The sequence below is a fragment of the Mustela erminea genome, chromosome 10 (genome assembly GCF_009829155.1).
Source record: "Mustela erminea isolate mMusErm1 chromosome 10, mMusErm1.Pri, whole genome shotgun sequence".
Taxonomy (NCBI): domain Eukaryota; kingdom Metazoa; phylum Chordata; class Mammalia; order Carnivora; family Mustelidae; genus Mustela; species Mustela erminea.
This window is the reverse complement of record NC_045623.1, coordinates 81,006,804-81,034,164: the sequence shown is the minus strand read 5'-3', so window position 1 is coordinate 81,034,164 and position 27,361 is coordinate 81,006,804. Positions and strand designations below refer to the sequence as shown.

Sequence of the window (27,361 nt, the reverse complement as noted above, 5' to 3'; positions counted from 1 at the left end):
CATTTCCCGCCTTCCTCGCCCCAACGCCTACCCAGCCTGCTCCCCTCCCCGTGTGCTGTCTACTTCAGAAAACAGCACCACTGCCCAAGTGCTACCTGCTAGGGAGAAGCTTTCCTTGGTTTACTACTTCTGAGACCTCCTTGTCTCTGCTCCCAGGCCACCCTCCTTAGACTGGGAGACATTTCATGGCCAAGGGCCGTTCAGTTCATGTCTACACAAAGAGACCTCAGACACACACTCTGGAGACACCCCACGGCAGGTGGGGGATGGTGGAAACCCCCCCCCCACATAAAATCTTAATGGGTAAGCAATTGTCACTGAAAGAGATACCATATCACAGACAAATTTTTATTACTTTGTTCTGCATATAGAACCCACGAAATATAAAAACATCTCCAGAATTAGTCAAAGGAACCACCCCTTCCCCGCCACCAGCCCCTTCCCTCCCCAAATGGGCTCAGATGCGGGAGCCGGAGGGTTGCAGGCCACCTCCCTCTGTCCAGTGAACAAGTTCCATATAAAAATAGATCTGTAGAGGGCTCCCAGAGAGCCATCAGCCCGCATCCGTGCAGGGCAGAGGACTGGGACCCCTCAGGATTCTGGGACCTCACTCCTCCATAGAGGGGGGTCTACCCTGGACACCGAAATCCTGCCAGTACAGCCAGGAGCCCCCTCTGCAGAACAGCCAGGGGATGGGGAGGGAACTTGGGCCTTCAGAGCATGACTGATGTGCTGGAGATGGGGCTGAGCCTCCCTCCGCCCAAGACAGGACACGGATCCTCCCCGACACATCCTTTCCAAGCTTGGGTGGGGGGAGGGGGCGAGCCTGGAGGGCAGCTCCTGTCAAAAGTGGAAGCAGCATCTCGAGCTCCCCCGGTACCCTCAAAGTCACTAAGATAGGTGCCTAGGAGGTGGGGAGCAGAGGGAGGGGCTCCAAGGACAGAAGAGCTGCTGCTGGCAGGGTGAGGCCAAAGGCACTGATGTGAGGCACTGTCCCCCACCACGGGTGCTCCCCAAAAATGCATGGCATCTTCCACCCTCCGGGCGGAAGGTGCTAGCCCGTCTGCTTGGATGCCTCTTGTCCTAGGCCCTCCATCTTGGCCTGTGCAAAACTCTGCCCACCCCAAGGAGAGATGCCCCCACTCCTACCTTCAAAGCCTTGTTCAGCTTATGCATCAGCCTCTCAGCCAAGAAGTCTTTCCAGACACACCTCCATATACACAAATCACAAGTGTCCACCTGCCCTCGGGCCCACCAGTCCACAGACCCACAGGTCTCCTGGGGCCCAGAACACTGCTGGATGGCACCCCTGTCATCCTTCTCAGTGCCTGAGCTTGTCTCCCCACTTAGGCTGAGCCCTCCACGGGCCAGCTCGATGTCTCATCCACCCTCTTCATCTCCCCCTCGGCTCTTCCTCCCCCCGACCCCGACCCCACAGCCAACCCCAGAGTAGGCATATGGCAAGGGTGACCTGGACAAACACAGCCCCTGGAATCCTGTCCAGACCCAGCTGCCTTCCTGCCATCCTATGAAAGCCCTGGCCTCACGATCACCACCACCTCCGGGAAGCCCTTCCGGATAAGGAACTCTGGAGTTAGTTCAGTGTGGCCGCTCCTGCTGGAGCCCCACAGAAACCAGAGGGAGAAGGTGCTGAACCTTCTCCAGGGGGCTGAGTGGCGCCCAGAAGACAGCACTTGTGAGAGGTGGTTACCTCAGAGCACCCCTGGGCTTCCACGGGGTACAGGTAGGACCAGGGATTCTCTCTCCAGAGCCAAACTCTGGACTGCCCCGGACTGGGAGGTGGGCCCGTGGGTTCCAACCCCAGCCCCGGCCCTCACTCCTCCGCCAGGCTCCATCTTTCCTCTCTGCACAGTGTGGCTCAGAGCCTGTCGGAGAGAGAAGGTCCACCCTGAGGACGTCTTCGCCATCCCCCGTGGCAGGACAGCAACGCTCATGGGTCTTCCAGGTAGAAAGCCTCTCCCCTCATGCTTGTCTCAGATGTCCAGGCCAGTGAATTTATAAAAGGAATGCAAAGGGGAGGCCTCGCTGGGCCTCAGGGGAGCACCAGAACCTTAATGGCCTAGCCAGGACCCTCTCCCTTACCCTGAACTCCCAGCCCAAGGCCAGGGGAGGCAGAAATCAATTCCAAGTCTGGGGCCCTTAGGGTCCAGGCCAGGAGCTCAGCACCACCTTTGCTGCCTGGGCCCCCGGAGCAGTGTGCGGACAGGGCCGAGCTCTCGTGCAGGAAGCTGAGGACCTCGCCTTTCCCGGACCCTTCAGGACAGGCAGAAAGCAGTGGTCCCTGCCAGGTCTCTTGGGAGCTTATTAGGGACCCATGCTGCCAACTGGCCAATAGGTCTGTGGGGAAAAGGGGCACCCACTGGGGTAGACCTCAGGCCCCAGTGGGTATGGAAGACAGGAAAACATGAACCAGGCAATTTAAAGCTACATCTTCCCTCTCCGTCCCACCCGCCATGGTCTCTGGGACCTTGCATTTTCCCCTGTGTTATCTCGGGGGTTCTCCCCAGGGATTTGAACCCTCTGGCCAGGGGGGCTGAGTCAGCCAAGGGGTCCAGACCAGGGAAAATGGGAGGAGTAGGCAGTGAAAGGAGGGGAACTGTGGTCCCAGACACGCTCCAGGCCCCGAATGCAGGGAACACGCGCTCACTCCGACCCCGCCGGGGCGCGGCGGGCCAGGGTCCCTGTGAGGGCTGGGGTCCTGGCCCCCGAGGGCCGGCGCAGCTCACACCTGCACCCCCTGGCCTTGCAGCTGGAGCACACATGCCCGCAGGGCGCTGATCCCGCTGAGGAGGGCCTCTCGATGTTCTGCCGACGAGATGCCCAGGTTTACCAGGTCCCTGAAAGAAGGGCTGGTCAGACCCCACTGGCTCCAACCGTCTTCTGCTCTCCCTCCCTCCGCTGGGACAGGGAAGGGCCCAGAACTGGGACAGGCTCGGGCCTCCCAGACACATTCCTCTGACTCACTGGGCATTCATGGCAGCCACGGCCTCCAGGCTCCCGTAGCCACCGGCAGTGAAGCTGTCCTTGTAGCGGCCCAGGTCCAGGGCCTCCAGCCATGCACCCACGGAGCCGAAGGATGGGAAGGCAGAGAAGGCGCGGTCCGCCAGGGGGGTGGGCGGTCTGGGGGCAGAGGAGCTATGGTCAGTCAGCAGCAGACCTGGCCACCCTCCTGAGGAAAGGCCAGCTGAGAAAGGACAGGAGAAGGGGAAGCAACCGAGCCCCAGGGCGGACCTGGCCCCACGGAGTACGAGACATCATCAGAACAGAGGGATGGGTTTCAGGATACGCAGGCAGCTAGGTAGAGAACGGGTTGCACCTGAGCCAGCTAAAGGTACTGGGAGTATCTGGAACAGTCTTGGGGGATAGGACACACCTAGGATGATTTGGGGGGTGACCCGTGTCATATTTGGGACAACTACAATACTCACTTCACTTATTTATTGCAACTACAAACCTGTTAGAACTATTTCCACACGCATTCACCCAGTTGGTGGTCATTTTACTGAGACGTGTGAGGCAAAACCCAGGACAAATAGAGTGACTAAAATGGAGGACAATATCCATGTGTCTAAGGCAGGCGGAGTAGCAGATCTATCCAGGGCAACTGCGTGAGCAGTCCTACCTGGACAGGTGGGGTAGGACTGGGAGCGGGGTAGTTGGGGGGCACAAGTGGGGTGGGGCAGGTAGGGGTGGGACAGGTGGCGTGGGACAGGTGGGAGGGACAGGTGGGAGGGACAGGTGTAGGGACAGGTGGGGTGGGGCAAGTGGGGGGACAGGTGGGGGCACAGATGGGACAGATGGTGTGGGACAGGTGGGGGACAGGTGGGGTGGGGGACAGGTGGAGGCAGGTGGGGCAGTTATGTTCAGGCCATGTTGGGAGGCCACTCGTGGCGAGGGGAGAGGTTGGCTGTATCTGGTGGTTGGGGTGGGGTGGGTGGGGGTGTATCCAGGGCACATGGGGCATCAGCTATACCTGGGAGAGGTGGTTGTGGCACACTTCGGAGGCTCTGGGTCCTGTACCATCTTGCTCAGGAGGCTGTGGATCTGGGAGAACCTGGGCCGCTCGCTAGGGTCCTTCTGCCAGCAGTCAAGCATCAGCCGGTGTAAGGGGGTGGGGCAATTCCTGGGCGGGGGCAGCCGGAAGCCGTCCTCCACCGCCTTGATCACCTGGGCCATGGGGGCGAGGGGCAGACGGGAAGCTTTAAGTCCCTCCAGCACATGCACACAGCATCCCATCCCCAGGAGGATGTGACCAGGCAGGACAGGGAGCAAGGAGACAGTGAAGAGGGGACTAGGGCTGAGAGGTCAAGGGTCAATGGGCAGAGGTCAGGGAGTTGGGGCCTGAGTCACTCACGTCTTGGCCAGACATATCCCAGTAGGGCCGCTCCCCAAAGGCCATCAGCTCCCACATGACGACACCGAAGCTCCACACGTCACTGGCAGAGCTGAAGTGTCCGAACTGAAGGGTCTCAGGGGCGGCCCACAGCGCTGGGCTCCGGCCGCTCTGCGGACACACAAGCAGGTCAGGGGCAGGAAGGGACTGGCCCAAGCACACCCAGGTCTCCCCACCCCATGGAGCCCAGATCCAGCCCTGCCTGCCCTCCTCCCAGCGGCACCTCTCAAGGCACATAAGGATGCCCACACCGGCATTTATTCGGGGCCAAGTGGGGGGAGGGGCGGGGCTGTAGGGAGAGTGGCCCTGACCAGGCAGGGCGGAGGGCGGGAGTGGGTGATGGAGACCTGGTGCGGTCTGATGGGCAGCTTTGCCTGGGAGAAGGGAATCCTCACCATGGTGGTATAGACGGCCTCTGCTCGGTCTCGGGGACCCCGCCCAAAGCCAGAGATCTTGCAGATAAGGCCGCTGCTGACCAGCACACGGCGGGCCGCCAGGCCCCGGTGAACGTAGCCCATTTCCGATAGATACTTCATGGCTGACGCCAGCCCGGGCAGCAGCCCCAACAGCTGCCCAGCCGCCAGCTGGCCTTCATGCCGCTGTGGGAGGAACATTCAGTTCTGGGGGTTGTGGGATCCCAGAGAAGTCACCTACCCATCTCTGGGTTTGCCCTGGGACCCACCAGGTGGGCCTGGCCAAGGGGCCTCTTTTTAGGGAATGATGCCAAGTACAAGCCCCACCAAATAGAAAAGTGAGGAATGAAGACTCACATGGTGAGCGATACCCCCAGCCGGGGACCCAGGCCACTCACCCGCAGGAAGCCATCCAGGGCCCCGTGGCTCATGTACTCAGTGACAATCATCAAGGTGCTTCCTGTGCCAGGCAGGGGGATACACACGCTAAGTTGCCTGCTCCCCTCCGCGTGCATACATGCTCCCCCAACCTGGACCCCAGCCTGAGCCAGGATGGCCAGAAAGAAGTTTCCCCAGCCGGGCCCCCCTCCTGCATGACCCAGGACCCTCTATGCCAAAGAACAAAAGAGGGGGCATAGGGAGGAGGACAATGACCAAGATCTAGGAGCTGCAATAAGTTGGCTAAGAAAAATCACCCAAGGTCCAAGCCATCCACCTCCAACAGTATCATGACAGGTCAGAAAGGTCATTCAAGGTCAAAAGGGCCTCCCTGAATCAGTGAAAGAAAAGCTGAGGCTTTCTCACCATACTGGGCAGCTCAGGAGCTCCCTCCCATGGCTGGAGAAAGGGCCTAGGGACATAGGAGCACCCCACCTTCCACCCTGTTTCCACCCCCATAGCTGCAGAACACACGGCCCTACCTCGGGTGACCACACCCTCCAGCCTCACGATATGGCTGTGGTCGAACTGGCCCACGGTGAGGGCCTCAGCCAGGAAGCTGAGCCTCTGGGAGTCAGAGCAGCCGTCCCTGAGCATGTGCACGGCCACGGGGAGTTCCTGGCGGCCAGGGAGCTGCAGGCAGCCGAGGGACAGCTCCCCGAACCGCCCTGTGAGAAGAGAGCTCCTCAGACAGTCCCCTGGGGGTCACCCCCTGGCCAACCCAGGCTCGGTGAGCAGCGGAGAGAGCAGCTTCTGGATCACGGGCCATTTCTGGCCTGGGGCTCGGGGCTCCCAAGTTCAAATCACGATTAAACTGAGAATCAGCCATGTGACATGGGCTTCGCAGTCCCCCCGACCAGGCAGTTCTCGTGCCCATTTCACAGACAAGGAACAGGTTCCAAGCAGGAGAGCCATGTGCCCTTGGTCACACAGCTGGTCGGCGGCAGAGCCAGGACTAGAACTCAGGGGTGTCTGGTCCCCAGGTCTGTGAATGTTCCTCCCCCCTGCCCCCTCCATGGCGGGACTACACTCCCCCCAGGAGCAGTCTGCAGAGGCCAGTGGGGAAAGGGCTAGGGTGGGCGGGTCTCGGTGACCATGGGGTCGGGGAGAGGGTAGGAAGGCAGGATCATAGACTCCCTCCGCCATCCCCTTCCCTGGAACCTGGTGGGTAGAGGTCCCATCTGGGGTGCAGCTGGGGCCTCCTGGGCAGGCTGGGACTGGGGTAAGGCAGGGCTTCCAGAAATGGGGAAGGCCTGGGGGGTAGAAGTGGGGTAGGGAAGAAGGGGCTCTTGGGACGGACAAGGCTTCCCGGGGGCCCAGCTTGCCTGCTCCGAGGCTTCTCTCCAGGGTGACGGTTTTTGCATCCAACTCCTTGGCAAACAGATGGACAGCCTGCAGAGGGTCCCCACAGCTCTGGGGGTCTAGGAATGTGCGGCGTGTTGGGACTTTGACTGGAACGCAGAGAGAGACAGAAATGGGCCAGGGTTGGGGGTGGGGAGTGGTGGAGGGGAAGGGGTTCCGTGGCCAGCGGGGGTGGGGGGTGGGGGTGGGAGAGGGGGCGGGGTTATGAAGGACAGCAAGGAAGAGGGCTAAGCAGGGGCCAGGTGACAACTCACAGTGGAAATACAGCTCCTCCTCATCGTGGGCGTCCTGACCTCCTTTGCCATAGGGGCAGGGCCTGGGGAGGCACAGAGGCATTCTTGGATGGAGGCAGCCCCAGCCCCACCCATCTTACCACACCCAGGGTGGCAGCTCCTTAGCCCTTCAAAGCCAGGAAGATCTGAGCCCTGGGGAGGGACCTTCCCGTCCTGTTTTGAAAGATCCTCCCCACAGCTGACACAGAACCCTAACCCCAGACCTAACCCCTCATCCCCAACTCCATTCCTAATTATTTTTTGCATCAGAGACGCAATGCACGTTCCTGCAACTCCAGAGGCACCCAAGTCCATACCCCTGACTTTGAACCCAAGCTGCCCTGAGGCAGGGCCTTGCTGGCCCAGAGGAGAGCCCCTGGCACTGCTGAGCAGCTGAGACCATGACTCAAGCTGCCTTTTAAAAAGATCCTGCTGGGCTGCACCCACAGGAGCTGGCAGTGGTGCCGTGGGATGCAGGGGGAGCACGGAGCTGGAGAAAAGCAAGAGGACTCAAGGGATGTTTAGGTGACAGGACTGCTGGAAGGCAGAAAGGGGAAGGAGAAGGTAGCAATGACTTCTCATGTTCTGGATTGCCCAGCCGCAGACGGTGGTGCCATCGACCAGGACGACGGGGAGAGGAGAGGCTTGCGCTGAGCCGGTGGGAATCTGCAGAGCTCACGGGGTGAGCAGGGAGGGGTGCGGGGTAGGGAGTTAGAAATGAGGGGCGGATGGAGAAGACGTCTGCTTTGGGGAGCTGTGAGCACCGTTCAGGCAGAGGACAGAGCCTGGGAAGTGGGACTGTGGACAAGTCTGAGCACCCCGACATTGAGAGACCGGGTAGAGGAGAAAGAGGCCACAGAGGAGATCACAAGTTAAAGGGAAGCAGAAGGAAAATCAGGGGTGACCATGGCACAGGAAGGAAGGAAAGAAAAAGTGGTACAGGGGAGAGTGATGGCAATGGAGGCTCAGAGGAGGGGGCAGTTACGGAGATGTTTCTATATGGACGGGAAAGGCAGCTCAAGTAGTCACGATGGTGGTTAGCAGCACGGGCTCTGGAACCTCATGCAGGAACCGGCTTCCCAGCTCCTGCACTTGGTAGCAGCAGGGCTGGGTGGGCTTGGATTTCTTTTTAATAAAATCAGGATAAAGACAGCCCCGTCCAATACAGCAATACAGCAGGGTTGCACAGAGCTTACAAAGCACTCACTAAATGTCAGCTGTTATGCGAGGCAGAGGGGGACGTTACAAATAGGAGGGCTCCTGAGATGGTGAGAAGGGGCAGGGTCCGCAACACAGCAGGAAGGACTGGGAGGAAGGCACCTACTGTAGAGCAGAGGGAGGGAGAGGATGGGTGCAGAGACAGGCAGGTGTGCACGAAGGAGCAGGTGCAGCAGTCATGGCCGAGGGGATAAGCCGTAAGGCCAGCACACCTGCAGGGCGTAAGTGGAAGAGCCAGTCGGACACAGTATTTGGGGTGATGGCCAGCTCGATGGCAGGACACGGGAGAGGGAGGCGGAGGCGGAACGGAACAGAAGGTCCCTGGGACTGAGCAAGTCAAAGGACCAAGAAGCCAAGGGATGGGAGGTTATCCAAGGGTCACTGAAGTCACCCAGTGTGGGGACTGGACTTCCCATGAATGAGGGGAAATCCAGGAAAGGGGGGTTGAGGGGAAGGGGGCAAGGCCGGTTGGATGGAGGAAGGGCAGAGAAACGGAGAGGTTTCCACTGGACAACCCCCTCGGGTGAGAAGTGGGATGAGGATGAGTCAGGGTGGGGTGGGGAGGGAGAGCGGAGGGGAGGAGACCCCGCAGAAGGCAAGAACGGAGGGACCCCGAGAGCAGTCAGCAGTGCGGCTGGCTGGACAAGCCCGTCAGCACCTGATGGGCAGCTTCTCCGTGTCTCTGTGCCCCTGGATTTTGAGCAGGTTTTAAGAGTGAGCCCTGGCTTACTCCCCCTGCCCTCGCACATCTGCTCCGAGGTGCTCCTGGGCGGCTAACCCTGTCCTGCACAGCTCCTCCCCAGAGGGGTGCTCCTCAAACCCCTGTGTGCTCCTCACACCCCTCTGTCCCACATCCTCCTCCTGCCTCCCCTAGTCCCTAGGCTCCCAGCCAGGACAAGAGGCTCTCAGCTCCTGTCCAATCCTGTCCTATTTTCCTAACAGGTCCAGTGCAGGCGTCTAAGCACCAGAAAGAAGCTCACAACTCCTGTCAGGCCTCCCTTACCATCCTGGCCCAGGCAGAGTGGCTCCCAGACCCCCAGGCCAAGGCTCTCCCCTCCTCAGTCACTTTCAGCGCTCCATTCAAGGCCAAGAAAACAGTGCCGTGTGAATGCTCCCTGCCCCTCTGCCCACAGGCAGTTCCAGGATGCTGAGATGAGCTGGGAGGGAATGCAGCTCCCGGAGCAGCCATCACTCTCCTCTGCACCCCCCACTGTCTCCCCCCCTTCCCCCCCACCCCCCGCCACCCGCCAGCCCGTCACATGCAGACTTTCCACCCCTCAAGTCTGCTGACCTCAGCCCCAGCCTCGTACCTCTGCGTGCAGCAGAGTGTGGCCCTGGGGAGACGGCGGAAATACATGCTATGAGGTTTCTGCCGCGTGCAAAAGAACTGGAATCTTCTCGGAACCAAACTCAGGCTCCACATCCTTCCCCCTCCTCCCATTCCCTTTCTCTGCCCACTCTCCTGCAAGCGTCCTCCTGCTGGGGCTGGGGGTGGGGGGTTCTGGTGTATGCGTTCCCCTCCCTGTCCTCCCCCCTCCCACACACAATTTCTGCCTTTCTTCCCCTTGCCTGTGTTAAAGGGCCTCAGGATCCCTTGCGGGCCGGGGCTGGGGGCCTCTGAGCGCCTCGGGAGAATCCTAATCACACTGGAGCAGCCGGGGCTTGATTCCATCCTCAGTGATGCCTTCTGACATTTAATGAGTTAAGGAGCTAAATCCCCTTCATCCCCCAGCGGCTGAGCCAGCTGCGGTGCCGGCTGCTGCCGCAAGGAGCGGGAAGTGGGGGGAGGGGCTGCGAGCTCGCCAACCCAGCCTGGGTCTACACAGCAAGATGTCTGCGTGCGCAGATCTGCACACGTGCAAACGCAGGTACAGACAGAGGGACTGTGATGCACATGAGGGTGCCCAGGGATCCGACCCCCCCACCCCCCCGGAAATCAGCCCGGCTGGGACCAGCCACCTACCTCCTCCACATGGCCAGCACGCTCATCACGGAGCCCAGGACGAGGAGGGCTGAGACGGTCACCACGGTGACGACCACCGCAGGGTTGTGGTCTCTGGACCCTGAGGCAGCTGGGGGTAAAGCACAAGGTTGAGGCAGGCAGAGGGCCTGCCCCAGGCCCCAGGGCCGACCCCTGCCGCCCACCCCCCACAGCCGAGGGCCCGCAGTGGCACCCGGAGCTTCCTGCTCTCCCTGCAGTCCAGCTCTGCGAGAGAGAGGACCCCCCGGGGTCCAGACAGGCACGCCTGGGCCTCCCTTTGTGCCTTTCCGTTGGGCACTGACTTAATGGAGCTCTGCAAGGGGAACAGCCTCTCCCTGCAGCTCGCCAGCCCCATCCAGACCGGCTGGCATCACAGTAAGGGAACACCGAATGCACGCTTACTCCATTCAAGACACTGTGCCACGTGCCTTAACTAAATGACGCCGCTCGCGGTCACAACCAGCGGGTAAGGTAGTGGTGTCTCCATTTTATAGCCGAGGAGACCGACGCTGAGAAAAGTTGTGCGATCTGCCCAGGGTCCCACAACTAATACGTGGTGAACCTAAGATTCGAACCTGATTCCAAAAGCCTCTACTGTGAACTCTTTCCCCAAGAGAGGGGCCAAGAGGACCCCAGACTCCCAATCCCATCCATCCATCCATCTATCCGTCCATCCATCTGTCCATCCATCCATCCATCTGTCCATCCCTCCACTCAACCTGTATGACAGGCTGCCACCAGCCCTCAGAAGACAGAGATGAATAAGTCAGAATCCCGGCCCCGGGGAAGTGTACAGACCAGTGGGGGAGACAGAAACAGAATTCCGAACTGTAGAACGAAAACAGAAGCGGACGGCTGAACAGAGACAGGCTCCTTTCCTCCTAAAGCCAGCGAGGAAGGCCTCACAGAAGAGCCGTGGCATCGGCACCGGGCCTCGGAGCTCGGCACGGTCTTGGTGCTGCTCGGGAGCACAAGCTGGGTCTGGGAAATGGCAAGCCATCCCATGGGGCTGGGAAACAGACCGCGTGGGGCTGAGAGGGGCCAGATGTGAAGCTGGATGGAAGTAGGAGGAAAAAGGGAATGGGGTTGGGGGGGTGGGTGGACAGCACCTGAAAGGCCTGGGATGCCAGGCCAAGGAGCAGGGACTTCGTCCTGAGGGTGACAGGGAACGATGGACAGAGATCCTGCCTGGGGGAAAGGAATGAAGGCATCTGTTGGGAGCAGGGATGGACAGGAAGTGCCTGAGAGAGGAGGCCTTTTGGGAAAACTACTTAGAGTGGGGGAGATGCCGCACAGCCCCAGAGACTCAGCTGAGATTAGGCGAGGTGTGGGACACAGGACTCAGGCCGGCTCCCGGCTCCAGGCTCTGGGATGAGCAGGGCGGGTGCAGCGCAGTGTCCAGGGAGTGGGGGACCCACACGGCTGGAGAGCATTTCCCCGGGGAGGATCCACAGTGGCCGGGGAGACATGCGGCCAGGAGGGGCTCACGGCCTCGGAGATGAGGTCGGATCCCCAGGCCTGTAAAGAGGATGTCACAGTCAAGTGACAAGAGACAGAGGAGGAAAGGAGAGTTACAGGCCAACAAGGCCAAGGTCAATGAGGGGATTTGAGAGCCCGTGGTTCCCAGAGGTGGGAACAGGACCCAGGGTCTGGCCGGGACAGAGGCGGGCGGAGTTGCTGAGAAGTGTCTGAAATGAGATGTCCACATGGACACGGAAACGGAGACAGGGCGGTGGTGCCAGGTGGCATCCGAGATGTGCCCTCTGGATTCCCCACCAACTGGTATTCAGTCCCCTTGAGCATGGGCTTGACATAGGGATTCATTTCTTTTCTTTTCTTTTCTTTTTTTTTAAAGATTTTATTTATTTGTCAGAGAGAGAGAGGGAGAGAAGAGAGAGCGAGCACAGGCAGACAGAATGGCAGGCAGAGGCAGAGGGAGAAGCAGGCTCCCTGCTGAGCAAGGAGCCCAATGTGGGACTCCATCCCAGGAGGCTGGGACCATGACCTGAGCCGAAGGCAGTCGCCCAACCAACTGAGCCACCCAGGCGTCCCGGGACTCATTTCTAATGAAGAGAATGCCTCCGAAGGGGCGGGATGTCACAGACAGGAGATTGCGGCTTGTCTTGGGCTTCCTCTCTCTCTCTCACTCACAGTCTCCGAAAGAATCGTGTTCCTGGGTGATGAGGAGCTCTAGGGAGAAGCCCAAGAGGCAGGGAACCCTATGCCTCTGGCAAAGAGCCGGCGAGAACCAGAGCCTTGAGGGACCACAGCCAGGAGGGACCCTGAGCCCAGGGCACCTAGTTAAGCAGCACCCAGGTGCCTGACCCACAAAACCCATGAGAGAACAAGTGTTGGCTGTTCACAGCTACTCGCTTTGGGGTAATCTGTTACAAGCAATGGGTAGCTGATACGGGGTCCTTTGTCATGCTCCTGAGTCAGGGTCACAGCTCAGCAGAAGGAGAGCTCTGCAGACTGGGAGACCGATCCCCCCAGAGCCTGGGCAACAGCCAAGGGGGCCGGGGGACCAAGCAGGGTCTACTCACTGAGAAGCACCAAATGAACAGAAATCACCAGCCCATCCCAGCTCCCGCCTCCACTGCACTCACTCCAGCCAAACCGGTGAGCCTTTGTTCGGATGGATTCGTCTACCCCACGTGCCTTCCCTGCCCATCTCCACACATTCAAATGCTCCCCAGCCTTCAACACAGAGCTCTAATCTCCTCCTGCCAGCACCTGGCCGGGGCCTGGCACAGACAGGCATTCGAGCAAGAAGTGCTGTCTCTCTTCCCAGAACCCAAACTCCCTCCACATTTTATCTCCACCTCCCTTTGGGCTCCGAGCTCTTCCTATCTTGGATTAGACTCGTGTAGCAGGTTGGAAAGAATTATTATCTTGACAGCTGGTGTCAGAACGCCTCTTAGGGGGAACTGCCTTTGTCCAGGAAAATACTTTTCGTGAACTGCTCAGGGTAGATAGAGGTGAGACCCCGAGGGCAGGGTTAGCAGCAGGCAAAACCGCCCAAGCCACAGCTAAGCTGCTCATCTCTCATCATGAAAGGGACTTTGGGGGTGCTGGGGGGAGAGGAGCCAGGGGAGGGAGGGAAAGGGAGGAAGCGGATAGATAGCAGGATACCACGGAGGGGGGTGGGGTGGGGGCACAAGCCAGAGTTGGTTTAGAATCAGGGTATCTGATGTTCAGCTTTTGTTTTGTTTTGTTGTTTTGTCTTGGTATCAGCTTTGTTGGAGAAATGGTTCCCGTACCATACAAATCCCTCCCACACCAAAACGTGCACAGCTCGCCCTGTTTTGTTTTGTTTATTGCTCTGGTGCAACTCCTTTGTGTCCCCAAGCTTCAGTGAAGTGCGCTTCTCACTCTGAGGCCGAGTGGGGAAAGGGACGGCAGCCCAACCCACATCTGAGTCTCCGTCAGGACAGAGAGAAGGAAGCAGAATGGGAAAGAATTGACCCGTTGAAGCAAGGAGTGTCCACGAGACAACAGCTCCTCCCAAGGAAAATGCCGAGAATCTTGGAGAGGGCACGGGTTGTTTCTACAAGACACGGGAGGTCCTGGGAGGCTGGGAGACCCCAGCTGAGACGTTGCTTATGGTTCTTCACGAGCCCCTCCCCGTGAGCTCCCCCAGGACAGGCCCCCACATTTAATTCATGTCACTGAATAGGCCCTCGGTGGTGGATTCCAAATTCATAAATTATTTAGGTTGTAATTAAACTGTTCTGCAGGTTCCCTTAATGGCACGGATAAGCACCCCATCCCCAGTTGGTCTCCCTACCCAACCCTTCCCCGAATACACATCACTTACCCTCCCCTGGGGTCTGCACTTCGATGGAGGGATTGAAGCTCTGGGTCTCCCAGGAGGGTCCCGGGGAAGCCGCCCGGATCTGAAAGACGTAGCGGGTAGCTGGCTTCAGGTTGGTGACAGTGACCGCAGGTGCCCCTGTCTTCACCGTGGAGTAAGTCTGCTCACTCTGACCCTGAGGAAGGACCAAGAAGTGAGGCCCAGATCCAGCACCAGACCTGAGCTCCTTGAAGAATGCGGGGCAAGGAGTCAGCGGCTGGAGAAGTGCCCTGAGGCGAGCATGGACCGAGTGGGAAAGCACAACTGGGACCGTGTGGGGAGGACCCCGAAGGCTTCTTCCACAGGCTCTCCAACCCCTCTCTGCACCCAGTTCCCTCCTGCACTCAGTGGTACTTCTGGCTAAGAACAGTAAGAGAAACTTTAGAGACGACGCTAGATCCCCCTTCTTGGGAGGTCCCAAGGGTGAGCTGGGGCTGATGCCTCAGAGGAATAACCCCTGACACCTGCCTGGCCCCTGTTAGCTCACAAAGTTTTTCCTTCTCTCTGTCATCTGGTTTTCACGATGTCCTGCAAGGCACAGATTCACAGATGAGGAATCGGGCACAGAGGGGTGGAGAGACTCGCCCGAGGCTGGACAGCGGGGACAGTGGCAGCTGTCATGGAGTGAGGGCTGGCTCACTGCCAGCTGCTGTGCTAGACCCTTTCAGAGGCCTCGCTACCTACAGTGCTCGCAGTAGCATTTCATTCTTTTATAGGTGATGGTCACATCAAGGAAGGATCAGAACGACACCGTCTTGATTCCTTCGGGCCCTGTGCTTTATCTCTATGTCATACTGCTCCCCAGCACGTCTGATAATGGCATGTACTGGAGATGTGGCCATTGTTTCATCTCTGCCCACCCTCCCACCTTATCAGAGCCCCCGTCATGCCCACAGCTGATTATCATGTGGCCCTGTTCTTTGGTCATGGTATTCAGGAATGGGGCAGACTCGGACCCAAACTGGGCCAATTGGAATATCTCTTCCAGGTATCTGAACGACCCAGGGAAAGGCAGTGAGACTGGAAGGGCAGGGGCAGGGCAGAGCAGCCATCAGATGCCCTGAGCAAGGCCCTGAGCAGGGGATGAGGGACTGGTGTGCACAGATACGGGCAGATGAGCAGCACCGTGCCTCCAGGACTTGGATCTGCGATACCCCGGACGGCTTTCAAACCAAGCTCCTTTTGCACAGGCTCCTCTTTTCAAGGGTTTCAGTTCCCTGCAAATTCATACCGCCTTGGGGTCTGGAGCACCCACCCAGTTCAGCTTAGGGACTCTGACTTTTATAATCTGACCCCTCCCCCCCGGGGTGTCAGTTCAGTGAGCCCTCTGTGAGCAGTGACTGCGTGCCCAGCTCCTTCCCTGTGTCCTCCTCTACTGTCTCCTAACCTCAGGGCTCCTCAGAGCTCTGTCTCTGCTGCTCTTGTCACTCTCATGGTCCTTCCTGGCCATCCCTTCCAGTCCCTGGCTTCGATCAGCTCCCAGCCCTATGCTGAAAGGCCCCACCTCTCTTTTTCCAGGACAGGCCTCTCCCTTGAGTGTCCAGACCCCCAAACCCACCTAGATATACCAGGGACTCCCTGGACGTTGCATGGACCAACCCAAGCTCACCCTCTTAGCCCAGACCTGGTCCTCCTCCTCCGTGGGTGGCTCCCCATACCCTAGATCACCTAGCAGTGACTCAGGAGGCCCTCCTCTTCAGTGTTCACTCCCCATCCCCACCCCCGACCCACAGCTCTCAGTAGACTTCCAGTATCCAAAAACTATTATCTGATTCAGCCAAGAAGTCCCTTGAGTCACTAAGGGGTGAGTGAAGTTCTGACATGACATGCTGAAGATGAAAGCTAAGTTTCGCTTGAATGAATAAAATTTGCACCAAGGTGAGAAACATTTTAACAGCAGATTACAAATCACATTTAAAGACAATGTATTTATGGGGAAAAGAGATAGTGGACTGGGACATCTTTCCATTTGTCAAGTCAAGGCTGAACTGCAACCACAGATGGACAACAGATACGAGCAGTAAGAAAAAATCGGCAAAAACCTCCTATACGGATCATTCAGCTAGATGCAGTTTACAATAAGGACACTGTATATCTTTTCTTCTTATTTGTAAACCATGCTTTACACATCCCGTATGTCAGTAAAACTGTAACAATAATTCATCCATCCAGGCATTGCTCGGGAAAGCAGGCAGTTAAATATTAGGAGCACCTAAGTTCCAGTGGACTACTTGACCTAGGTCAGACATTTTGTAATCAAATTTGTAAATTTACAAATCAAAATTTGTAAATTTTGAAACAGTATGGTATTTCTGCATTCTTTTTCTTAAAAGGGGCTGCAAATTCTAAGTCTTCGGTCTGGCCACAGCAAGATCTGGATCAGCCCCCAGGGAACGCTCTGAGTCAATTGCAAACACCAGGCAAAAGCGGCGACAATGGAGCTGATGACTGGTGAGGAAGCAGAGAGCGAGGACTGAGGAGGAGCCCTGGGGTGCAGGCATGGAGTGGAGGGGACAGGAAGGAACTCAGGCCTTAGAAGGTCGTGGATATGTTCACGAAGAAAGTAAGGAGGACTTCTGCGGCGAGATGGTAGGTAAGGAAGCAGCTGCATGGAGACAGACCACAGCCCAGAACCCAGCCCCAGGTGCCGCCCATACCGCGTCTCACCTTCTCGTAGTATCGGATCTCGTACTCCGTGCCATTGGCCCCCGGAGCTCCGACGGGGATGGGCTCCCGCCACGACAGAGACACACTCTGGGGCTCCACTCGGTCCCTGCGGATCTCATCCTCCTCCCAAGGCGCTGAAAGTAAGTAACGCGGGGCTCTCCACGGGATCCCACAGTGGGACAGGGCCGGCTGGAAGGGCGGAGCATGCAGGGAGAGGGGCGGGGCGGGGCATGCAGGGAGTGGGGCGGGGCCAGGGGCGGGGCGAGGCCTGAGCTGGGGTGTCCTGAGACCGGAGGCGAGAGAGACCACTCTCACCCTGCAGCTGTCAGCTTCTCCTGTCTCTGCAGCGGGGAAAGGCCAAGCCACCTGCTTCTTGCCCACCCCCTGCCCTCCAGCTGCCCTAGTGGTGGCTGGTTCTAATCAGCCACCTAGGTTCTTTCTACACTTTCTGTGGTTTGGAGACGTTGAAGAGCATAGGAGGCAGAAAAACAACCTACTTTGCTATTCTAACGGTCTGGTTAAGAGGTAATACACTGGACGCACTAGGACACACTGGACGCACCGCAGGAAACTACCTTATCCTAATAAAGACCATGTATGAAAAGCCACAGCGGGCATGTTCAAAGGTGGAAAACTGATAGCCTTCCCTTGAAGAACAAGACCAAGAAGGCAAGGATGTCCACGCTTGCCACTTCTGTTTAACACAGTACCCAAGTCCTAGCCAGAGAGCTTAGGCAAGAGAAAGAAATAAAAGGCACTGAGACTGGAAGGAAAGAAGTAAAATTATTTCACTCCACAGGTGACATATACATAGAAAATCCTAAAAAATTTCACAAAAACACCGTTAGAACTGTTAAACAAAGACGGCAAAGATGCAATAAATAAAGTCAACACGCAAGTGTGTAAACCTGGCGATTCACAGACCTGTAACTCTGGGGCTAATAATACATCATATGTTAATTAAAAAAAAGAAAGAAAGAAAGTCAACACGCAGAAATCAGCCGTGTTTCCACACACTAACAATGGACAATCAGAACAGGAAATGAAGAAAACAATCCCATTTACAATTGTAGCAAAAAGAATACAATACTTAGAATTAAAGTTAAAGAAAAATGAGAAAACATTGCTGAAAGAAATTAGAGAAGACACGAATAAATGGAAAGACATTGTGTTTATAGAGTGGAACACTTAATATGGTTACAATGTCCGTGCTACCCAAAGTGACCTACAAGTTCAACTCAATTCCCACCAAAATCCCAAAGATGTTCTTAGCAGAAATAGAAAAAGAAATCTTAAAATTCATATGGAAAATCAAAGAACCAGGAATAGCAAGATAATCTTGAAAAAGAAAAAGAAAAACAAGGTCAGTATCCTCACACTTTTTGACTTCAAAAATATTACAAAGCTACCATAATCAAAACAGTTTGATACTGGTATGAAAACAGAAATACAGACCAACTGAACAGAATGGAGAGCCCAGAAATAAACCCTCTCATATGCCAAATGATTTTGGACAAGAGTGCCAAGCCGACACAAGGGGGAAAGGACAGTCTTTTCAACAAACAGTGCTGGGAAAACTGATTATCCGCATGCAAAATAATGAAGTTGAGCCCTTACCTTATACCACATACAAAATCTAACATGAAATAAATTATAGACCTAAATGTAAGACCTGAAACTATAAAACTCCTGGAAGAAAACATACCGGAGGGGTGCTTAGGTGGCTCAGTCTGACTCTTACTTGTTTTTTAAGATTTATTTATTTATTTATTTGGGGGGGGGGCACAGGGGGAAGGGCAGAGGATGAGGGAGGGAGAGAGGAGAGACTCCTAAGCAGACTCCCTGCTGAGCACAGAGCCCGATGAAAGGTTCTGTGTCACAACCCTGAGATCATGACCTGAGGTGAAGTCAACTGTGTCCAGGTGCCCTTGTGTCCAACTCTTTGATTTCAGCTCAGGTCTTGATCTCAGGGTTGTGAGTCTGAGTTTGTGAGTTTGAGGCCCGCATCCATGTCTAGCATGGAGCCTACTTGAAATAATAAAAATATATTTAAGGGACACTTGGGTGGCTCAGTTGGTTAAGCATTTGACCCTTGATTTAAGCTCAGGTCAAGATCTCAGGGTCATGAGATGGAGCCCCACAACAGGCTCTGCACTCAGCCAGGAGTCTGCTTGGATTCTCTCTCTCCCTTCCTCACCCTTTCCCTCTCCCCTCTCAAGTAATAAATTTTAAAAATATTTTTTATTTTATTTTTTAAGATTTTATTTATTCATTTGACAGACAGAGATCATAAGGTCCCAGAGAGGCAGGCAGAGAGAGAGGGGGGAAGCAGGCTCCCCGATGAGCAGAGAGCCTGACACAGGGCTTGATCCCAGCACCTTGGGATCATAACCTGAGCCAAAGGCAGAGGCTCTAACCCACTGAGCCACTTGGGCACCCCTAAAAATATATTTTAGAAAAGAAAGAAAATACATAGAAAAACTTCCTGGCATTGGACTTGGAAATGATTTCTTGGCTATGACACCAAAAGCACAAGAAACGAAGGCAAAAATAGACAAATGGGACCACATCAAACTTAAAAACATCTCCACAGTAAAGGAAACCATCAACGAAATGAAAGGCAACCTATGAAATGGGAGAAAATATTTGCTAACCACATATCTGATATGGGGTTAATATCTAAAATATATAAAGAACTCCTACAACTCAACAAAAGCCCCCACAAATAACCCAATAAAAATAGGTAGAGAGACATGGGCACCTGGGGTGGCTCAGTTGGTTAAGTGTCCGCGTTCGGCTTCTGTCGTGATCACAGGGTCCTGGGATAGAGCCCTATATCTGTCTCCCTGATCAGTGCGGAGTCTGCTTCTCCCTCTCCCTCTGCCCCACTGCTAGTATGTATCCCAAGACAATGAAATCACTATCTTGAAGAGATATCTGCACACTCGTGTCCACTGCAGTATCATTCACAATAGCCGGAATATGCAAATTACTTCAGTATCTGTTGATGGATGAATGAATAAAGAAAAGAAAATGATATATATAAAGGAATGCTATTCAGCCATAAAAAAGAAAGAAATCCTGTCATCATCGAGAACATGGATGAACCCTGAGGACATTACGTTAAGGGAAATAAGAAAGACAAAGACAAATGTTGTACGTTTTCACTTATATGTGGAATCTGAAAAAGCCAAATTCATAGAAACAGAGAGTAGACTGGTGGTTGCCAAAGGCTAGGGGTTGGGGGAAATGGGAGAAGTTGGTCAAAGGATACAAACTTCTAGTTAGAAGCTGAAAAAGTTCTAGGGATCTAATATACAGCAGGGTGACTCTAGCCAACAATACTGTTTTGTATCCTTCAGAATTGGTAAGAGAGATCTAAAGTGATCTCATCACACACACACAAGGTAACTCTGTGGGGTGACAGATGTATCATGGTAATCATTCTACAATATATACATACACCAAACTATCACACTGGAACCTTAAACTTACACAAGTTACATGTCAATTATATCTCAATAAAACTGGAGGGGGAAGAAAAGAAAATGTGATATAGACATACAATGGAATATCATTCAGTTAAAAAAAAAAAAGGAAATCCTATCACAGGCTATGACATAAATGAACTTGACGCCAAGTGAAATAAGTCAGTCACAAAAAGACAAATACTACATGATTCCAGTTATATGAGGCATCTAAAGTCTTCAAGCTTAGAAACAGAAAGTAGAATGGAGGGGAAGAGGGCAAGGAGCAGTTTTCGTTCAGTGGGTACAGGGTATGAGTTTTGCAAGATGAAAGCGTTCAGAGATCTGTTGCACAAGGATGTGCCTATAGTTAACACTACTGCATACTATGCACTTAAAAATGGCTAAGGTAGTAAATTTTATATGCTTTTTCCTCCTACAGTAAAAAAGTATTGATGCCTGGGTCACACAACCCAAAACAATGAAATCATCTTTGTAGAGAGGGACTCAGACATTGGTATCTTTTTCTTTTTTTAATCTTCTTGGTGATTCCAATGTGCAGACAATTTTGAGAACCATGTGTCTAGATCATGTTGAATAGACAGTACTGAATTTAAAGAAAAAAGTTGTAATAATGCCTGATCTGAGGCAGGGACCACCAAGTTACTGGGAGGTAAGATCATGGCCTCACTTTAGGTGTGTTGAGCAGAGGGGTTTCCAAGAGAAGATACCGGACAGGCAGCTGGATAGGTGGTTTCGGGGCTCACAGAAGTCATCTGGGAATGAGACGGAGACCCAAGAGCCATCAGAGAAAGAGAAAGAAAAGCATTTAGGAAACAAGCATGTAATTCAAGAGGCACATAAAGGAAGAGGGAGAAGCTCAAAAATGAGGATCCAGAAAGGTAGCAGGAAAATCAGGAGCAAATAAGATCCCAGAAGCCCAGGAAAAAGAGCATTTAAGAAGGTTCCCTTCTGACTCTTCTGGTCATGAGCTATTGGTCCATGAACAAGAGCCTTTGTTTCCTCACATGCAGAATGGGAAGAATGAGGACCTCAGTAGGCTGGCTGTGAGAATTTTATGAAGTCATGAAGACCTTAGCACAATACCTGGCACAGAGGCCGCCTGGGTGGCTCAGTTGGTTCGGCTCAGATCATGAACCTGGAATCCCGGGATCAAGTCCCACGTGGGGTTGGCTCCCAGCTCCGCAAGGAGTCTGCTTCTCCCTCTGACCTCCTCCTCCCCTCTCACCTCTCATGCTCTCACTCTCTCTTTCAAATAAAGAAATAAAATCTTCAACAAAAAAAAGAACAATACCCGACACAGAGCATGCATGCTGTGCAAGCTAACCCACAAGAGGAACCTGTGGATGGCGGGCGGCAGTGTCGTATGCTGAGAAGAGACAGGGTAAGACCACCATTCAAAGTGCCCTCTGGCTTTAACGATGTGGAGGGTCTTGGTGACTGCAGGGGACTGAGGGAAGCAGATACCGGGGGAAGGGGCCAAGGAAGGAGAGACAGGATGTATGTAACTCACTCTTTAAAAAGTGCATGAACATGGCTTCTAGTTCTAAATGGCAACCATCTAGCAGTCCCCACCTCCCATCTCTCCCAAATTCTAACTCAAACATAAAGGTACAGAAAGAGTCGAAAACCCAGAACGTCGCCATAACCTAGTCTTGACAGCTGATTGCCAGAATGGGGGAGGCGGGTGGAGGGGCACAGCTCCACCTGGGAGAAAAACCAGTGGAACTAGATTGAAAGTGCAATTGTAGTGGACCCCCAGGTTATGCTGCCCACAGAGTGACCCTGCCTCCCAACCTAAAAATAACTTGAAAGATCTTTTATCCCTCCTCCCACTGTCTGACCCTTCAAAAAAGGCAAGGTCTTTGTCAACCGGACAATGCACAGCCATCACTCTCCCGCATGGTTGCTCCAGAGGAGAAGTGTTCTTCCCTATCCCCAGGAGTGCCTCTCAGCCTAAATCTACTTGGAGATGGTAGCTCGCAGAGAAGACATGGGTTCAAGAGGGGAGGAGTGAGGAAGCATCTGAGGAGGAGACACAACCCCCTGCAGATACAGACAGACAGCACAGATAGGAAGAGACTAGGAATGTCCGTTTTTGGAACTACGTTTGTTGAAAGCATCAGAGGGCCAGGATACAGAGGTAGGAGAAGGTTCCATTTCAACCCCACGAGATATGTTAGATGAAAGCCTGATAAATCCTGAGAATGGAGCTGAAAACCGAGCCCAGGAACCTGCTCTCCCGCTGCAGATCAGTGAGGAAATTCGGCCAGTGTCCAAGCAGGACCAAGAGCACGGCAGATGCTGCTGGAAAACCATTCAACAGCCATGTCCCCCTTCCTTGCCTGTGGAGCCCAACCTTTGATTCAGGGTACACTGTCTCCCCCCCGTGGGACTCAGGTGAATTCTGATTGTTCTAAGATATCTGCGCACACTCATTTTCTAGGCCAGTGACTGGGTCAGGCTTGTAATCCAGTTCTGGCCAACACGAGAGAAATCAGCTAAGGGGAGGATGGATTCTGGGAAAGGTTTCTTGCTCTTAAATGACACCTACAAGGAAGAAACAGTTCTTCTGCTCTGGATGGTAAGGATGTGATGTCCGGAGCTGCTGCATCCAACTTGCCACCACGAGGGAGTCAGCCCAATGTGATAAGGAAGGCGTATAGAAAGACAGAAAGTACCTGGGTTCTTGAGGACCCTGGAGAACTGCTGAAGTAACCATGCTCTACCTCCACCCGCAGGTAAGCTGAGAAAGCATTTTTAGGGAGCACCCGCGTGGCTCAGTCATTTAAGTGTCTAACTCTTGATTTTGGCTCAGGGTCATGAGCTCAAGCCCCGTGTGGAGCCCTGTGCTTAGCACAGAATCTGCCTGGGATTCTCTCTCTCTCCCTCTGCCCCTCCCCCTGTTCTCTCTCTCTCTCTCTCTCTCTCTCAATAAATAAATAAAATCTTTTAAGAAATCATTTTTAGGTGAACACTAGCTGGATTGAGATTTATCATTACTTGCACCTGAAAGCCTTACAAACCAACCCAGGGGACAAGTCACACATTGAGCTTTTTTGGCAGACGCTAGTTATCTCCTTGTTCAAGAACAGGGAAACAGAAAACACCAAGAAATCGGGCTTGTGAAGAAAACCTTTCAGAATAAATGAATAGCAAAATTATTCTGAAGCTCCAGGAGGAGCAGCTTCTTCCAAGGGATTTAGTGTGACAGAGAAACAAGTGAGGGATTGTCTGGCGTCTGCAAGGAGAGGAGAGAAAAACACAGCCTCCTGAAAAGGGGAGCAGAAGGTCACCAAGGGACAACAGGCAGAGAAGAAAAATAGATGGGGGGTGGGTACAAGCAGAGAGGGTGAGCAAGGCCTGTGGGGAAACCACAGGTGCATAAGCAAAACGGAAATATTTAAAAGAAAAGGTGCTGCAAACATAAGGAATTTTGACCGAATCACATGCAGGATGGGAACATCAGGTAGACAAGATGAAGGCAGTAGAAATGAAGAGTAAGTTTACTTGGTTCATGGAAACCCTGAGAGCAAGCGTGCAGCATGGAAATGATAGACATCGCCTTTAAGGAGCCAGGAGGCAATTAAGATGTTGACCCTACCTTTCACAACCAAGAAAACCTCAGCGGTGACTTTAAAAAGGAAAACGTGTACAAACCTCTTTCTCTAAGCAGTAAAATCAGTAACAAAAACAAAAAGCAAATCATCCAGAAATTGAAACACATTCTCTAAAATAAATTCAGGCAAAACAGCACTACGAGAACAAAACCATGGGTCTAAATTTTCATGACCGTGAACCAGGTAGTGGTTTCTTAGATAGGAAACCAAAGGCAAAGATAACTCCAGATTTCACCAAAACGTAAAATTCGGAGCCTCAAAAGACATGACTCACGGTGAGAGACCCAGGTCAGGTCATGAATCCAGGGTCCCGGGATAGAATTCCGCGTTGGGCTCCCAGCTTAGCAGCAATCTTTTTAAAAGATTTTATTTATTGGGGGCGCCTGGGTGGCTCAGTTGGTTAAGCGACTGCCTTTGGCTCAGGTCATGATCCCGGAGTCCTGGGATCGAGTCCCACATCGGGCTCCCAGCTCCATGGGGAGTCTGCTTGTCCCTCTGACCTTCTCCCCTCTCATGCTCTCTCTCTCTCTCAAATAAATAAATAAATAATATTTTTTAAAAAAGATTTTATTTATTTATTTGAGAGAGACTGACATAGGGAGAGAGAGCACAGCTGGGAGGAGAGGGAGAAGGAGGCTCCCTGCTGAGCAGGACTCAGTCCCAGGACCCTGGCGTCATGACCTGAACCGAAGGAAGACGCTTCACTGACTGAGCCACCCAGGCATGTTGCATCTTTGGAAGTTGCTAAGAGAGTAGACCCTAAAAGTTCTCATCACAAGAAAAAAAAATGTCTAACTATGTGCGGTGATGGACATTCCTAGACTTCCTACAGTGATCATTGCACAACATATACAAATAAAAAATCATGATGTTGCACCCCAAATGAATATTATTTGTCAATTATATCTCAATTCATTAAGAAAGTGACTGGTAATCCACAGAGTAGGAGAAAAATTTTGTTAAGTCCTATATCTGGTCAGGGTTATTATGTGTTGAATTGTGTCCCCCAAAAAGAATGTTGAAGTCCCAGCCCCTCTAGAATGTGACTTCCTCTGGAACTAGGGTCTTCCCAATGGTAATCAAGTTCCCATGAGGTCACTCAAGTGGGCCCTCACCCACTATGAATGATGTCCTTTGGGAAAAGGGAAATTTGGACACAGAGGAAGACCCTCACAGAGGGGAGACAAGACGAAGACACTCAGGGAGAAGAGGTCACGTGACTGGAACGTGCATCTATGTGCCAACGAGGAACAGGGACTGGCAGCAAACCCAGGAGCCTGGAAGCAAGTAAGGATCCTCCCCCAGAGCAGCCAGAGCACTCAAGGCTCCGCAGCTGCCTTGACTGCAGACTTCTGAGAGTGAGACAGCACATTGCTTTGGTTTTAAGCCATCTAATGTTTGGTACTTGGTTACAGCAGTCTTAGAAAACTAGAAGGGCCTTAGAAAACTTAGAAAAATGCAAAGACCTAATATCCAGAATACATAGATTTTTTAAAAAGAGAGAGAGCTCATAACTCAAGGACAGAAAGAAAACCCAGCACATGAAAAGACTTTCAAGGTCGCTAGTCAGGAGATGCAAACGCAAACCACAAGGAGATACCTCTTCACACCCACGAGGATGGCTGCAACCAACAAAGACAGAAACCGGTCTCGAGGGCCAGGTGGAGAGACTGGAACCCTTGTGCCCCTCCCCCGCAGAAACGTGGGGTAGAGCTGCCGCTTTGGAAGACTGCGCCCCTTCCACAGAAAGTCCATCGGTTCCTCGAAAGATGAAAAGCCACTGTATGTTTTAGTCGGTTAAGGCTGCCATGACCAGACACAACAGACTCCATGGCACAAACAACAAAAATGGATTTTTTTCACAGTTCTAGAGGCTAGAACTCCCAGCTAGAGAGGTTTACAGATTTGTACCCTTAGTATTCAGTTAAGGATTCTCTTCCTGACTTACAGACAGCTGTTTCTGGCTGTGTCCTGTCTTGGCCTTCCTTTTGCGTAGGCACAGGGAGAGCATGGGAGTTCTGGTTTCTCTTCCCTTTCTGGAAGGACGCCAGTCCTCTGCGCTTAGGGCCCCAGCCTTATGCTCTCATTAATCTTACTTCCTTAAAGGCCCTGTCTCCAAAGACAATCACACTGGGGTTAGGGCTTCAGCCTACAAATTTAGGGGAGATATAATTCGGTCTATAACTTCATAGGACCTAGCAATTCCACTCCTACATTTACACTCAAGAAAACTGAAAACATGTTTCTGCAAAACCGTGTACATGACTATTCATAGCAGCATTAGTCAAAATAGCCAAAAAGTAGAAAAACTGCCCATAAACTGATAAATAGATAAACAAAATTGTGGTATGCAATGGAATATTACTCACCCACGTAAGGGAATGAGGTGGTGATACACATTACAACATGGACAAACCTTGAAAACATTATGCTGAAGAACAAGAAAAGGCAGACACGAAAGTCCACATAGTGTTTAAGTCTGTGTATATGAGATGCCCAGACCAGACAATTCTATAGAGACAGAAAGTAGATTAACGGTTACTAGGTGCTAGAGGGGGTGGAAGGAATGGGGAGTAACTATTATTAGATTTCTCTTGGGGGTGATGAGAATGTGCTGGAATTAAATAGTGTGGGTTGCATAACTATGTGAATATATGAAAAGGCACTGAATTGTACACTTTATTTTTTTTTATTTTTTTGAATTGAACATTTTAAAATATAGGTGAAATTTAAGGGTATGTGAATATATCCCCCCCAAAATGATCATACTAAGAATGTGTTATATTAGGTATAAAAACATATGGATGTGACCAAAGTTATACTCAGAGGAAAATTCATAGGCTTAAAATATGAAAACAAAACTAAGCACTAAACTCACCTAGAAAAAGACTTCAGGGAAATAAGAAGACGGTATCAATAAAGGTAAAACCAAAAAATAAGTGACAAAAATACAGAACACTGAAATTGATAAATTCAAGACCTGATTCTTTATCATAACCTGTAAAATAAACTTCTAGCAAGGATAATTAATGAAAAGGAAATATCAAACATAAAACATAAAGAAAGAAGAAAAGTTAGCTACAGATACTGAGGAAAGTTCTTTTTTTCTTTTTTTAAAAGATTTTATTTATTTATTTGACAGAGAGACACATGAGAGAGGGAACACAAGCAGAGGGAGTGGGAGAGGGAGAAGCAGGCTTCCCGCCAGAGCAGGGAGCCTGGTGTGGGGTTTGATTCCAAGACCCTGGGACCATGAACTAGCTGAAGGCAGACACTTAACGACTGAGCCAACCAGGTTCCCCTGAGGAAAGTTTTAAAATGTACATTTCTAAGTTACTGAATAAGAAAAAGGTCATCAAAATATTTGCTACAAGAATACAAATTAACAAAACTAATTCAGAAAGTATGGAAAGGGTTGAGAATATCATCCAGCTTTCCCCAGAGAAGGTACAGGGCCCCGAAAGTGGTTTTGTACATCTTCAAAAAATGATAATTATGGTATTTAAACTGTTGCAGAACAGACAAAAAGAAGAAATTTTTCCTGATGCCTTTTCCAAAGCCAGCAAGACTTGACAAAGAATACGATTTTTTTAAAAAGCACTAATCTCTCTTGTAAATGTATGTGAAAAAAATAG

General features: G+C 52.6%; 1 protein-coding gene across 2 annotated transcripts in view; it reads right to left on the bottom strand.

The window, feature by feature from the left end:
• Positions 1 to 328: 328 nt before the first annotated feature.
• EPHA10 (EPH receptor A10) overlaps positions 329 to 27,361 on the bottom strand; it is a 39,508-nt gene continuing 12,475 nt past the window's right edge. Inside the window, exons 6-17 of one of the 2 annotated variants that reach the window (XM_032302584.1) lie at positions 16,619 to 16,752; positions 13,916 to 14,087; positions 10,081 to 10,189; positions 6,882 to 6,943; positions 6,591 to 6,716; positions 5,748 to 5,933; positions 5,226 to 5,287; positions 4,810 to 5,013; positions 4,376 to 4,525; positions 3,995 to 4,188; positions 2,986 to 3,141; positions 329 to 2,858 (exon numbers count right to left, since the gene is read on the bottom strand). In XM_032302584.1, coding sequence (XP_032158475.1) covers positions 2,744 to 2,858; positions 2,986 to 3,141; positions 3,995 to 4,188; positions 4,376 to 4,525; positions 4,810 to 5,013; positions 5,226 to 5,287; positions 5,748 to 5,933; positions 6,591 to 6,716; positions 6,882 to 6,943; positions 10,081 to 10,189; positions 13,916 to 14,087; positions 16,619 to 16,752 — 1,670 coding nt within the window. In that variant the 3' untranslated portion in view covers positions 329 to 2,743. Of the gene's footprint in view, positions 2,859 to 2,985; positions 3,142 to 3,994; positions 4,189 to 4,375; positions 4,526 to 4,809; positions 5,014 to 5,225; positions 5,288 to 5,747; positions 5,934 to 6,590; positions 6,717 to 6,881; positions 6,944 to 9,687; positions 9,805 to 10,080; positions 10,190 to 13,915; positions 14,088 to 16,618; positions 16,753 to 27,361 lie in introns of those variants that run through there. The other variant, XM_032302586.1, reaches the window with a different exon arrangement.